Below are 12277 nucleotides of genomic sequence, written 5' to 3'. Positions count from 1 at the left end.
CGCGGAAAGGGATATTTGGGTTGACATCCGGTTGTAGGGTATGTATGGTACGGTGTATATGTAAATGATCGGAATGTACACATTTCCACCTGCATGTGCTCGACTCTGGTCCGGGTTCGAGTGCTGTGACGACCACCCCCAGCTTGGGCCAGGAAGTTAGATTGGTGCTGTGACTCAAGTCTAGCAAAAGCAGATGGATGGTCTCCAGTCGAGTCTGCTATTACATTTTTTACTCCCCTCCAGAGAGGGATGCACACACAACCTGGCGGGATATACATACAACATTGCGTTCAAGGCAAACAAACCTCCACTTCCACCCACGCTCCGGGTCCATTTCTTTGAACTCTAACCATGAAACCGCAAACGCCAAAGGAATGGCGCTGGGCGAAATGTGCTGTTGTCGGCCGTCGGCCGCGTCCTGACGCATCGACCAGCCCAGCGAACGGTAAATAACCCTGATCAGGCCCCGAGGAAAAAGAAACAATGCAGAATGGTAGAGCCCCTGCGGGTGGGGGGGTATCTAAGGGTATTGACGCAACCGAAGGAAGTGTGGCGGGAAACGTGTTGAACGACGTTAATGGAGAGGTTAACAGAAACAGGTTTTATGTTTGTTCCGCAGACAAAGGGGTACACCCAACAACGCCCGCTCGCAAGCAAATGTGGGAACCGGTAAGGTAGGTAGGTAGGTGGCAGACTCTGCAGACTCTTGATGGGCAGGGCGGAAAAGGTAGCTCAATCAATGGTTCGGCACGAGCGAGGTGCTGCCGGACGCGAGGCTCTTGCGCACGTGGGCCGGCAACGTCGAGGGGATGTCTTCATCGTCGTCGTCGGATGACGATGAATCGTTGTCGAGGACAATGACCGGCTTCTTCTCCGCGGCGGCCGGGTCCTGCCTGCTCGCGGGGCGGCGGCTCGCGCCGGTCTCGTCCGATCCGGCGGGCGTGGCGGATGCGGATGCGTCGTCGGGTCGGGACGACGCGCCGGGCTTGCTGGCCTGCGCCTGCGCCGGCTCGTGGATCTCGACGCGCGCTCCGGACTGTTCGTACACTTTCGTCGGCTGGGACGGCGGAGGCGGCAGTGTGGGGTCGTGCGTCGCGGGGGTGGCAGCCGCGCCCGACAGGCCGCCGCCGATCTCCGACACGGGGAGGGTCTTGCGCGTGGGCGAGTCGGGCGCCTGGGACTTGTATGGCGTTTGATAGCCGCCGCTCTCGTCCAGGCGCCGACGCTTCAGGTCATGCTCCTCCTCCGAGAGGGCGCTCGCCCGCGGCGTGTTAGCGGCGATCCACCCGCTGCTGCTGCCGCCGCCGCCGGCTGCGCGTGATGCCGCTTCCACGTTGGCTCGCGGGCTCGAGTTCTGCCGTGCGGCGGCGGCGGCAGCAGCGGCAGCAGCAGCCATTGCTTTGGCCTTTTCCTTCTCGGCGCGCTTGAGGCCCATCCGCTCCCGCTCAGCCATGATCTCGGCCTTGGTGCGGCGCTCCCGCAGGCGCACGCCGTATTTCTTTCGGATCATGGATTGCTTGGTGCCGAAGCTGTTGCGCAGGCCTTCGATCTTCTGCCGCCGCGCGTTCTCGTCCGGAATGAGCTCCGCGTCGGCAAAGCGGGGCGCGTACTTTGCCTCGGCCTCGCGCAGCTCCTCGTTCATCGCCGCCATTTGTTCTTCCGTCAGGTGGGCGTAGGGGTCCGCCGCGATGGGGGACGACGTCGATCCGGGCGTGGCGCCTGCAGGCCGGCCTGCCAAGCTAGAACGCGCCGGCGTGGACTGAAGTTGCGTGCCCGAGTAGCCGTTTGCAGCTCGGGACTGCGAGGACGGTGAGGGAAGGATGACTGCTTGGTTGGGCTGCGGAGCCGGGGGATTCTTTGGAGGGCGGCCTGGCCCCCGGGACACCTTGGTCGGCTGGCTGAAGTTGCCGCAGACTTTGTTGTCGAGGTGCTAGATGCCATCTTAGCTACACACTTCGGGGTCGTTGGCGACGGAAGCGCAACGTACAGCTTGCAATTCCTCCACCCTGCTGCAGCCCTGCCCACAGTGAGGACATGAATGCTCGAACCCCTTCGTGGAGGGAGGGATTTGGCTGCAGACATTGTACTTCGTGTGCTGAAGGCGGAGTTAGTGCTGTCTTGGCGCACAGGGGTGAACTCTTCCCCTTACATAGTCATACGCAGAGGCGTGCAGAAAGGTTCGGAAGCACTGAAGACACTGTAGCTGTTGTCGGTTCCCTTGCGCGTTCGCAGAGGATGGCTGGCTAGGATGAGCGTGGAAACCGTTCGCACCGGTAGCGGCTCCCGGGTAGGCTTCTTGGGGGATGACGCGCTCGTGCTGGTCGTCCTGGACTATGTCGCCCGGTTCATAGCCCAGCCGCTCAGCTTTTGCAAGCGCGTTGATGAGCGGTTTGGCCTCAATGGTCAGCAGACGCTTCTCCAGGCATTTGTCGAGGAAGCTATCACTGGCTTTGCTGATGATGTGATCGGCAACCTCGTCCAGGGCTTCGGTTGTGAAGTGGGCGATGAGCTCGTGTTTCGACTCGGCAACCATCTTCCCCCCGAAATCTCTCAGGGCGCGTCTCATGACGGACGCGGGCGCGTGGTGGATGGAGGCATTAAGCTGGGACGGGGTTAGACCAAGCTCGGAGGGCGGCGGAAAGTACGGCGATTTTCGCATATTGATCGGGCAGAAGGCTGAATGGAGGTGGGATAAGGGAAAACGCAGCCTGGATGGCGCGGTGCATTGTGCGAGGAGAGGAATGAGTGTTGGTGAGCTGAGGAGAGTCGTCGTTGGGAAGAGAGTTGCATGCAGCACAGGGAATTTCGGGTAGAATAAAATCACCGTGCGCGGGAGCGTGGTATGGGATGCTTTGGCAGAAGTTACCGTGTTTTTACAGTTTAGAAGAGACACGAGAGAAGAACGAAGAGCGAATGAGAAGCCGAGGGCGATGATGACGATGAACAAGAAGAATCGTGGGAAGCGACTTACAATGAAAGCTTGGTGGAACTCGGAGCCCAGCAGGCACTTCTCCCAGTGGTCCCGGACAATGCGCCGGACGGCCTCGGGCAGGCTCTGGAGCAGGGCATAATTCATGCGCGTGCAGTCGTCGACAAACTTGGGATTTGCTGCCGCATAGTCGCGCGTGGGCGACGGGAAGCCCATGGCGGTTTGCTGCTGCGACGACTGCGACTGCGTCGCCTTGCGCAGCCCTGGTGGGTCCATGATGACGGGCTTCGGGCCAGGCGCGCGCTGATGCGAGGTGTGCGGCAGAGGAGGAAGAGACTGCTGGGGTTGGGGTTGGGGTTGAGGATGTGAATGGAACTGCAGGTGCGCCTGCGGCTGCGGCTGGTGTAAAGCTGGCAGGGCCGACGCGGGAACAGGTTCGAGCGGCTGCGGCTGCGGCGGTGGTGGTTGCTGGTGCGGTTGCGGTTGCGGTTGCGAATAATGCTGGTGGTAAAATTGTTGTTGTGGAGGATGCGGATGCTGAGGATGCGCCGGTGGACTTTGCACGCGCCCCGTCTGAGCGAGTGGAGCCTGGTGCTGCTGGAGAGATCGCGTGTGCAGCGTGTGCGCTGCCGGCGGCTGTCCCGGCGGTGGATAGTGCTGGGGATGATGCGGTTGCAAGGGCACCTGCAGCGGCTGTTGCGGCGGTGGCGGCGCCGGCTGGGATTGGGGATGCGGAGCCGTGTGCGGATGGGCTGACGGAGATGGCGCGGACACGGGCGGCTGTTGTGGTTGAAAAGACTGCTGCACAGGCGGCGATTGCAGCGACGGGCCTGGAGGCTCGAGCTGCTGTGGAGACCCGGTCGTTGCAGCGCCCGTTCCGGCTGTTCCAGCTCCAATGCCAGTGCCGGCTGGACTCGCTTTTTCCGCCGGGTCAAGCTGTGCAGCAGCCATCGGGCCCCTCCCATGCACGACTTCTTCGTTGACCTGGCGCTGGCCAGCGACCGAATTGGGCGCAGGCGCCGCCGATTGTGAAGCTTGTCTGGCCGTCTCTGCTGTCGACGCTGTCGCTGTCGTCTGAAAGTGAGGCGACGGACTCTCTACCCGCGCCGTGCCGGGGTTTGCGGGCTGCTGCGACTCTGTCATGGCGACGCGGTCCACGGCCGCGTTGGCTATGGTGATCGCATTCGCAATGGTCGGCGATGCTGCTGCTGCTCCTGCTGCTATCACCTCGCCCCCGGTTGGCACATCTGAGGAGGTTTGCTGTCGCGAGGTGGCGGGGGATGCCGGAGCTGCTTGTCCCTTTGTGTTGCTTTGTGTCTCCTCGTCCATGCTCGCAATCCGTAGGTAACTAGTACCCTCGACCCGTGTTGCTTGTCGCGCTCCCAAAACAAGCCAATGGGAGGAATAAGAATGCACTTTCGCACCACGGCCCCGAGCCCTGAGTCTTCAGTTTTGCGTCCAGACACGCTTGCTCGCCAATATCTTAGCTTTCCGTCCGCGAGCTCCTAGCTACGCACTTTTCTCCCTCGCTGCGGCTGATGCAACGAGCCTCCCGGACTCGGCACTAGCGACGACGGCCACGGCAACGGTACCCGGTGGCCCTGAACGACGCAGGCGCAGCGCAGAGCAATTGCCCATGCGGAAGCACAGAACAACTGCGCGCAGGTGAAGATTAGAGGTAGAAGCGCACCGGAAATTGTGGTGCGGAAGAGCAGCTTCGAGATGCGGGCCCGTCAGAGAGTTCAAGAATAGGAAAGCACAGAAGTACTGTGGTAAGGTAAAGCAATGATACTTTCGTTCTCGTTTTTCGAAACTTTTTTCTTCTTCGGTTAAATGGGGAAGCACCTCTCGTTTAATAACCATCTTAATTAAACCCTGTCCAACCAATCTACCAATTTTCTGAGTTATATATTTGCTAACGAGGTGTTTGCATTGGTTCGGTTGGCCTGCACCCATGTTCCACATGGAAAACATTATGTTGATGGCTCCACTTACGATTCAATGTTACCACTATTTACCGCTTTCGGAAAACTGTGGACAACCTCAGGTTACCTAACTCGCGATATTGCTTCGGCGGTAGTGTGAGTGCCCAGAGGACGCAGCGGATCCACCTGCATGTTCTTTTTCTTCTTTGTTCTTCTTTTCTCTCAAAATTTCGATTCCATGGCCGCCTTCTCCTCGCTATCCTCTTCTTGTACAGTACACATAACTGCGGGCGGCGCGAGACGAGCCGGTGTGGCCACATAAGATTCAGTGCTGAGTGAAACCAAATGCATCATAAGATCTGTGATATTCCTGGACCGGAGTGCATCAGGTCTCTCGTCCGAGTTTGAGATGGCGGACCACGAGCTCACAGTAATCCGCAGCGTACATGCAAATTGTGCAGTAACTGCCTCATCCTGCGGTACACAGAATGAACTCAACCAGTTGCACAGTATACACAGTAAGTACCACAGCTTCTGTGCATCATCAGCAATTAATGAGCTGTTTGCTTCTGCGTCTTAGGCCTGGCGCCACCACCAAAATGTGATATCCTACGGGACACCCCGAACTCGAGTGGAGAATGCATCTTGGTGGCTTGCTTGCTTGCGCTTGTTATCTCATACGGTTGGCTTAGGACATCGGCATATCTCGTCGTACCTTACGTAAAAAGAGGATAACTGTACAGATTACACTGCATGTGTGGCGTCATGCCCGTCGCCTTCTCGCGCTACACGGTGCGCACTGGTGAGACACGTTGGATCTTTCCCGTTCTCCCGTAGCCGTTTCTCAGGTTATCCAGGAGTGAGTCCCCCTAGTCGGGTAAATGCGCTGACTGTTCGGATGAACGTCGGCTTCAGACGAATGGCTGTAGAATACGAAGGAAGATGATATGCTTTGCTTACCCCCAGCAGTCTGCCAAAAGAGCAAGCTAACTCCGCAAGAGTATGCCGTACAAGGGTCACGCAAAGTGGGAGATCGGATGAACCGGTCGGCCGACAACCGCAGCCCCCGGACCATGGGAACGGTCAGCAACACCTCAATAGCAAGAACGATGCTCTACTCCGAGACAGTTAGTTCAACAAACAATGCGCCTTGGAAACCTCGACTTGGCCAACGAGTGAGCCCGAACTAGACGGGCTCCCCGATGCAAGCGAGCATCAACCGCTCGTAGTCTCCGCTCGTTTCCCCCCTGATCCTGCTCGCCAGATTGCGGCGGTACCGCTTCTCGTATGCCGCGCGGACGTTGGCCATGTTGTTGCGGTCCCAATCTTGCCCCGAAGCTGTTAGCATCTAGATCGCTCGCGATGGGGTAGCACGGTAAAGTACGTACGGAAGCGGACCACGCGGCTGACGAGAAGGTAGTCCTTGGTGCCTGCGCCACTCATGGCATCCTCAAGGAGCGTGGCCTGGTGCATATACTTGTCGACGGCGTTGCGGAGCTGGAAGAGGAGCGCGTCTTCCATGTGGCCGGAGAATTCCTACACGTTCCTTGTTAACACGGTATTTCGTCTTTTGGGGGAGAAACGAGGACAATATGGCTAAGCTCACCCTGCGAATGACGTCCTCCAGGCTCCGCGCGAACTTCTGCTGATATTCGTACGCGATGGCGCGGATCTGGTTGTCGTTCCTCGTGCTAAGGATGCTGCACACCTTCACCTCGTCCGTGCCGACCTTGCCCTCGGTCGCGTTGTACAGGTCGTTGACGTCGCGGTCGATGTCGGCCTTCACGACGGGAGCCGAGTCCTCGGCACGCTGCGCGCTGAGGACGATCATGAAGTGCCGTTCCGTCTTCATGCTGAGGTCGCTGCGCACGTCGTCCTCAACCCGCCGACGGAAGACGCGGTGGTACTCGGACTTGATGGCGTTCAAGTCGGCGTTGGAACGCCCAAGCAGCACGTCGTTCAGCGCCGTCTCCTTGGTTCCAGCGCCGGACATGGCCTCGCGGAGCAGGTGGATGTCGCTCAGAAGGGGCCCGCGGGCGAGCGAGACCAGCCCAGCCTCGAGCCAGCCGGTTGTTTCGCTCTTGAGGTCCGCGACGAGGTCGCGCCGGTGGAGCCGCGTGTAAGCATCTCGAATCGTCGCGACCTGCAAGGGGTCCTTGGTGGCCAGGATGCGTATCAGGGCCTTCTCGTCGGTGCCGAACCCCTTCATGGCCGACCTGAGGGCTTGTGCGTCCGCGTCGCCGTTATACGCAATGATCTGGGGAGGTCCGTACCCCAAAGACGGGGGCGTCGGGGGGAACTGCTGCCCGTAAGGTGGGTATTGCTGCGGCGGGGGCTGACCGTAGGATTGCTGCCCGTAAGGCTGCTGAGGCGGGGGTGCGCCGTATCCAGGCTGAGCGCCGTACGGCGGTTGGGCAGGCGGGGGGGCCCCGTAGGCTCCTTGCTGGGGCGGAGGGGCTCCGTACGGCTGGGGCGCCGGCGCGCCGTAAGGCTGCGGGGCCGGAGCGCCGTAGGGTTGAGGAGGCGGCGCTCCATACGGCTGGGGAGACGGAGTACCGTAAGGCTGCTGGGCTGGGACACCGTAAGGCTGGGGCGGAGGCGGCGGCTGCTGTCCGTAGCCTTGAGGAGGCTGTTGATAGTATTGGCCCTGTGCAGGCGGCGGCGCTCCGTACGGCTGGGCAGGAGGCGGCTGTTGGTAATAGCCCCCTTGCTGCGGAGGGGGTTCTGCATGGGTCACCAATCGCGATTCCAGTTTGTTCCGAGCAACACGTTTACTTACGGCCATACGGCGGGTACCCGGGGTAAGACATTGCGGAGGGAACGCTGTCTGAGCGGCGTGAATCAACTGAGATGAAGTCGAGAATTGCGGTTTTGCGCGTTGCGCAAGTCGGCAATCCGCTCGGCGTTCGGGGGATCGGGAGAGTGCGGGGGAGGGGAAAACTGGTTTGGTCGGTGGTGGGTGATGGTTTGAGCAGCAAGTGGCAAGCGGGCGCACGCGGAATATATAACGCTAGAGGCCGCCAGCGGTTTGCCAGGCAGGCCAACGTCCCAACTGTGCCGCCAGTCGATGGTGAGGACTGAGTGTCTTGAAGCAGGCTGTGCTGTCTCGGGGTGGCTCAGCAGCCCACCTTGCTAACCGCTTCCGCGCCAAGATCGATCGCGTTGAACGGACCCAAATTGCATGTTCCGCCCGCCAGAATCGAGTGTCGGTGGAAGAGTTAAAGGGACGGCGAGCATTAGGCAGGACATATCCGTAGTTTCCAGGTGGTTTGTTCGATTGGCAGCCAACATCTGCAAGTCCGAGACGACTTGGGGGCATCAAGCAGGAAGCTGCAAGCCGGACGCGGTTGCTTCTCATGAGACGCCAATTCGGACCCTTGCCTCGCCCCCAACAACACTGTGACATCTTTAATGCTACTGTGTATTGGCACTGTACTGTGTGGTGCGATCCGTTACATTCCCGATCGGTTGGATGACTCCCTAGTAGCCCGCCCCACACATGATCGCTCAGATGCCAACTGGATGGGCCCATCGTGCCCTGATTGTGGAAAGCAGAAGACATTTGGGAATTGCTCACTGCGAAGCAGATAACTTGCGCACCCTGCGCACCTCACCTAGGGAATACACAGCAACTGAATTGCAGCGCTGCGTTGGGCCACAGCATGCCAAGACCGACTCGGGCGTCGCGGTGCTGAGGGGACTGGCTGGGTTTTCGTTGGTTGGCGGGGGCCTGGACAGTCCGTCAACCACCCGCTTTTTGGGTGGCACATCACACTGGTCTAGAACTCGGAGGGCAACATCAACGAAACGCCAGCCATCTCAATTTCCAGGTAGGGCAGGAAGAGAATGGGGTATCGTAGAGGTATGCTTTACGGATATTAATGCCACTTTGCTGCTCCGTCCATTGTTTTGCTTTCCTTGGATTGTGTCTTGTCTCTTGCTGCAAGACGGGAATCTGCCCGTTCGTTGCTCGTCAGTGCTGCTCGTCAGTGCGTGACTGCATCGGGTTGTTGCTTGCAGGCCCGCGATTGCGACTCCAGAATGCATCTCGGCCGGACAGCATCACTGTATGCTGCCGTATCTTTGTTCGCGACAGCATGTCCATGTCTTCCCTTCAATGAACACCGACCTGCACCATCGCAGGTCTTGGCGCCGAGAGCGACCTACTCAGTCGTCCCGATCGACGGAGGGTCTGGGCCGGGTGGGTCCAACTCCGGCTCCGGCTCCGGCTCTGACTCCGGAACATCGCCGATTGGCGCGGTTACGGTCACCGTTGTGCAGACCCTGGCCCCGGTGACAGACCATGTCACCGACACCGTCGTCGTGACGAAAACAGTCCAAATCGTCAACATCGGCCCGGACACCACGACCCGGACCGCCGATGCCGCTGGCACTTCCACCAGCCAGCCATCCGCGGCCTCGACCACACCACCACAGACAACACAAACATTGGCGACGATATCCTCTCCATCGAATTCAACTCGGCCGATTGTGTCATGCCAGCCCACCACCTCTCCCGCCTCGATTCCCGTCCCACTAGCGACCGGTTACAGCAGCAGCAGCAGCAAAACATACGACAATGGGGCCTGGCACACGTCGTATCCAGCATGGAACCAGACGCTGCCTCGCCGGGCCTCCCGCAATTGGCTCCGGCCGCGGCGGGCCGTTTGAGCCAAATGGCAGCAGAAACTTGAGCAGCGATACGACGGTCGCGATGTCGGTTGGTCGGGGTTGGGGTCAGCCACTCAATGAACGGCACTCGCCCCTGCATCAGTCTCTTAATCGATAATGCAGGGCACGGATTGATATGCAGGGCACGGATTGGACACCGAGAACGACTCAGCGTGGACCAAGAGCTGGAAAACGCTATTGTCATGGAGGACTTGTGGTTCTTGGTAGGATAGCAAGGAGTTGACGGCGACGATGGGAATTAGACACATGTAGATAGTGTTTCTTATGGCGAGTATCTATATTAGTCAAATGACATGGCATACGCTGTGATGAATCACAGCGACGATTTGCCCTGTTTCATGGTGCTGGCCGTGACTGTTGCCACCGGAACCGTTGGGGCGTTGGGATACACGATCCTGCATTCCATAGAGTATGCTCTATATCCGCTCACCGGGTGCTCAAGGTACCGGCTGGGCGCATGAGCTAAGTAAGGGTGGCTGCGTCCGGAAACCAGCTCAACTGGCACCTGAATGTTTACCCCTCGCTGCTTACCTTCATGGTCAACCCCGTCTGTTGACGCTTCTCTCAGCTACAATCAAAAGCCGACACAATGGAGAAGACTGAATCTGTGTCTGTCAGTGGCGCGGTTACAAACTGCTCCAGTTCCAAGACACCGATGCCGGGATCCGGATCCCTCGTTGGTATCTATCCCATGCTAAGGGGATTGATTAACTGCCCATGCTGAGAGGGGTATAGAGATGGAGCCAAACCCGTCGCAACACCTCTGCGTCGATCAATATAGATGCTCCGAACAGCCATGATCTTGCGTTTCAGATCACGAGGCGGGCACAACGAGTACGTTTGGAGATCAATTCGGACAGTTAAGCCAACTAAAGCAAGTTAAACGCCGAAAGAGAGTTCTCTGCCGGCCGATGTGCAATCGTCCGAGGTCCGTTCTGAAAGCAATGACAGCTCTCCTCCCCACCTCAGCTATGCTTAAGCCACGAACCCGAGACTATCTGCGAGCGGGACGAGTGCAGGCTAGCGTGTCTGGGCGGGGTGAATTCCCGGAGATAAGAAGGTTAGTTACTAGGGAGGCGCTGTGGACTTGGATACAAATCATGATCCTGTATTTGTGGCTGACGACGCGGGCGGTCGGTCCCCTTCCTGGCTGCGATGCGCTTCAGCTTGGGGGTGTTGGTTCGCTTTCCTACGTGGGAGCTGACTGCCAGGGTAGCGGGACCTGCTCGCCTGTGATGGTTCAGCAAAAATGCCTTGGCGCAGCAGCGAAGACAATATCTAGAGCTAACCTGAGTGTGTCCTCCGAGTGGGTTTTTGAGACTCCGTTGCCGCGAAAGGTACCAGGTAATTCCCTCCTCTGGCGTATAGGTTAACCGGGAGGACTTATGTGGAGGGGGGATTCCGTGTTGTTGTTGCAAGAGCTCAATTTGCTCTTGTACAGATAGATAGTCCCTATTCCTTTTTTTTTCTCTCGCTTCTTTCTATTTTTTTTCAATTGACTCATTTTCCTTTTTTTTTCTTCTTCTTCACACCTTGTGTTTGCTTTTTCTTTTCTTTTCTTTCCTGGGTTCTCTTCTTTGTCTTCGGCCTCGCCTAACCCTTCCTTCATTGATACTCCTTGGCGAGTCTTTAAGCCCTGCCGCAACCTGAGTGAACATTTCCCGGAGCGACCACGCCAACCAAACTCACCACAATGGCCGACGGAAATAACGACGCCCGCGCAGTCGTCCACCGCGCTGTGCGCAACGGCCGCGAGTACATCGAATACGCCGACGGCAGCTCCTGGACGCGCAAACTCGACCGCGCGACGGGTCAGCCCGTCAGCGACTGGGTAACGGTCGAGAAGCCGCCGCCAGCCGACGACAACGACGGCGGAACTTCCGAGAAGACCGCCTCGATCAAGCGCTGCCTATCCGTCGTCGCCGAGCACCAAGCCGAGGGCGAGCCCAAACACTGGTACCTCTTCGCGCACCGGCCCAACGACATGGGCACGGGCCCGGGCCAGGTGTGGCAGGTCACCGGCGATGCCGAGTTCATGCGCTACGACCATTCCGCCGCCGACGTCGATCGGATGAGCTCGCCGTCGTACGCCTGGCACCAGGTTGTCAGCAGGGCCCTCGCCGACGAGCGGTTTGCCAGGGTGGACGAGATCGCACGGGCCGAGCGGCCGCCTAGCGCGCCCAGTCGGGCCGCTGTTACGGAGCATTGCCAGGGTTGGACGATCCGGGTGTTGGTAGGCCAAATACGAGTTCCAGACCCCCCCCCACACACACCTCCCCCGACACCGCTCCTTTACTCTTGAGCTGCTCACAGTGTCGATTGGGGAATAACTCATTAACTCACGGTGCTGCACAGCGGCGTCTGGTAGGCGAGGGGATCGTGGATGAGAGTGTGGTCCGCATGCTGGAGGGTTATATGGATCCTATCCGGAACTGAGACGTCGAAGCCCTGGGTGGTTTTGTCAAGTTCGCCTCGGCGATGTTCAGGCCGAATCACCGAGCCAGCGTGCGGCAGTCCTCTCTTCTTCCGCTCCCTGGTCCACACGAACTGCCGAAGACGGCTTCCGGGACCGGAGGCACTACCATCGGATTTACCCCGGACGGTACCCTTCGAGACCGGGTACTCGCTCCGTATGGAGACACGCCGTCCCCAGAGCGGGTCATCAGCATCAGTGGGGCCGGGCTAGGGAACAATATCGGAGACCCCCTTGGGCAATAATAACTGACCACGA

The 12277-nt window shown here is 58.9% G+C and overlaps 4 protein-coding genes across 4 annotated transcripts; 2 read left to right on the top strand and 2 right to left on the bottom strand.

Annotated features, from left to right (window-relative positions):
* Positions 1 to 202: 202 nt before the first annotated feature.
* Positions 203 to 4258, bottom strand: THITE_128579 (uncharacterized protein; the record flags this gene model as incomplete). Its single annotated transcript, XM_003652941.1, has 4 exons — positions 203 to 1930; positions 1988 to 2095; positions 2150 to 2602; positions 2972 to 4258. The coding sequence occupies 4 exons, from the start codon at positions 4256 to 4258 to the stop codon at positions 737 to 739; spliced, it is 3042 nt and encodes a 1013-aa protein (XP_003652989.1). The 3' UTR covers positions 203 to 736.
* A 1518-nt stretch (positions 4259 to 5776) lies between these two features.
* Positions 5777 to 7774, bottom strand: THITE_2114881 (annexin-like protein). The gene is made up of 3 exons (XM_003652940.1): positions 6461 to 7774; positions 6243 to 6390; positions 5777 to 6180 (listed from the first exon to the last, which is right to left on the bottom strand). Exons 1-3 carry the CDS (start codon positions 7637 to 7639, stop codon positions 6041 to 6043), a joined length of 1467 nt encoding a protein of 488 aa, XP_003652988.1. The 5' UTR covers positions 7640 to 7774; the 3' UTR covers positions 5777 to 6040.
* Positions 7775 to 8760: 986 nt separating this feature from the next.
* On the top strand, positions 8761 to 9579 carry THITE_2114879 (uncharacterized protein). The gene has a single exon (XM_003652939.1). It carries the CDS (start codon positions 8896 to 8898, stop codon positions 9523 to 9525), a length of 630 nt encoding a protein of 209 aa, XP_003652987.1. The 5' UTR covers positions 8761 to 8895; the 3' UTR covers positions 9526 to 9579.
* Positions 9580 to 11239: 1660 nt separating this feature from the next.
* Positions 11240 to 11982, top strand: THITE_151843 (uncharacterized protein; the record flags this gene model as incomplete). Its single annotated transcript, XM_003652938.1, has 2 exons — positions 11240 to 11779; positions 11902 to 11982. 2 exons carry the CDS (start codon positions 11240 to 11242, stop codon positions 11980 to 11982), a joined length of 621 nt encoding a protein of 206 aa, XP_003652986.1.
* Between the last annotated feature and the right edge of the window lie 295 nt (positions 11983 to 12277).

Source organism: Thermothielavioides terrestris, chromosome 2 (assembly GCF_000226115.1).
Source record: "Thermothielavioides terrestris NRRL 8126 chromosome 2, complete sequence".
NCBI classification, from domain to species: Eukaryota; Fungi; Ascomycota; class Sordariomycetes; order Sordariales; family Chaetomiaceae; genus Thermothielavioides; species Thermothielavioides terrestris.
This window is presented reverse-complemented; position numbering and strand designations above follow the sequence as displayed.

Coding starts and splice junctions, on each gene's coding strand:
- THITE_2114879 (XM_003652939.1), top strand. CDS start 8,896: ATGCATCTCGGCCGGACAGCATCACTGTATGCTGCCGTATCTTTGTTC.
- THITE_2114881 (XM_003652940.1), bottom strand. CDS start 7,639: ATGGCCGTAAGTAAACGTGTTGCTCGGAACAAACTGGAATCGCGATTG. Junction 6,391..6,460: donor TGGAGGACGTCATTCGCAGG/GTGAGCTTAGCC, acceptor AGGAACGTGTAG/GAATTCTCCGGCCACATGGA. Junction 6,181..6,242: donor CAGCCGCGTGGTCCGCTTCC/GTACGTACTTTA, acceptor CTTCGGGGCAAG/ATTGGGACCGCAACAACATG.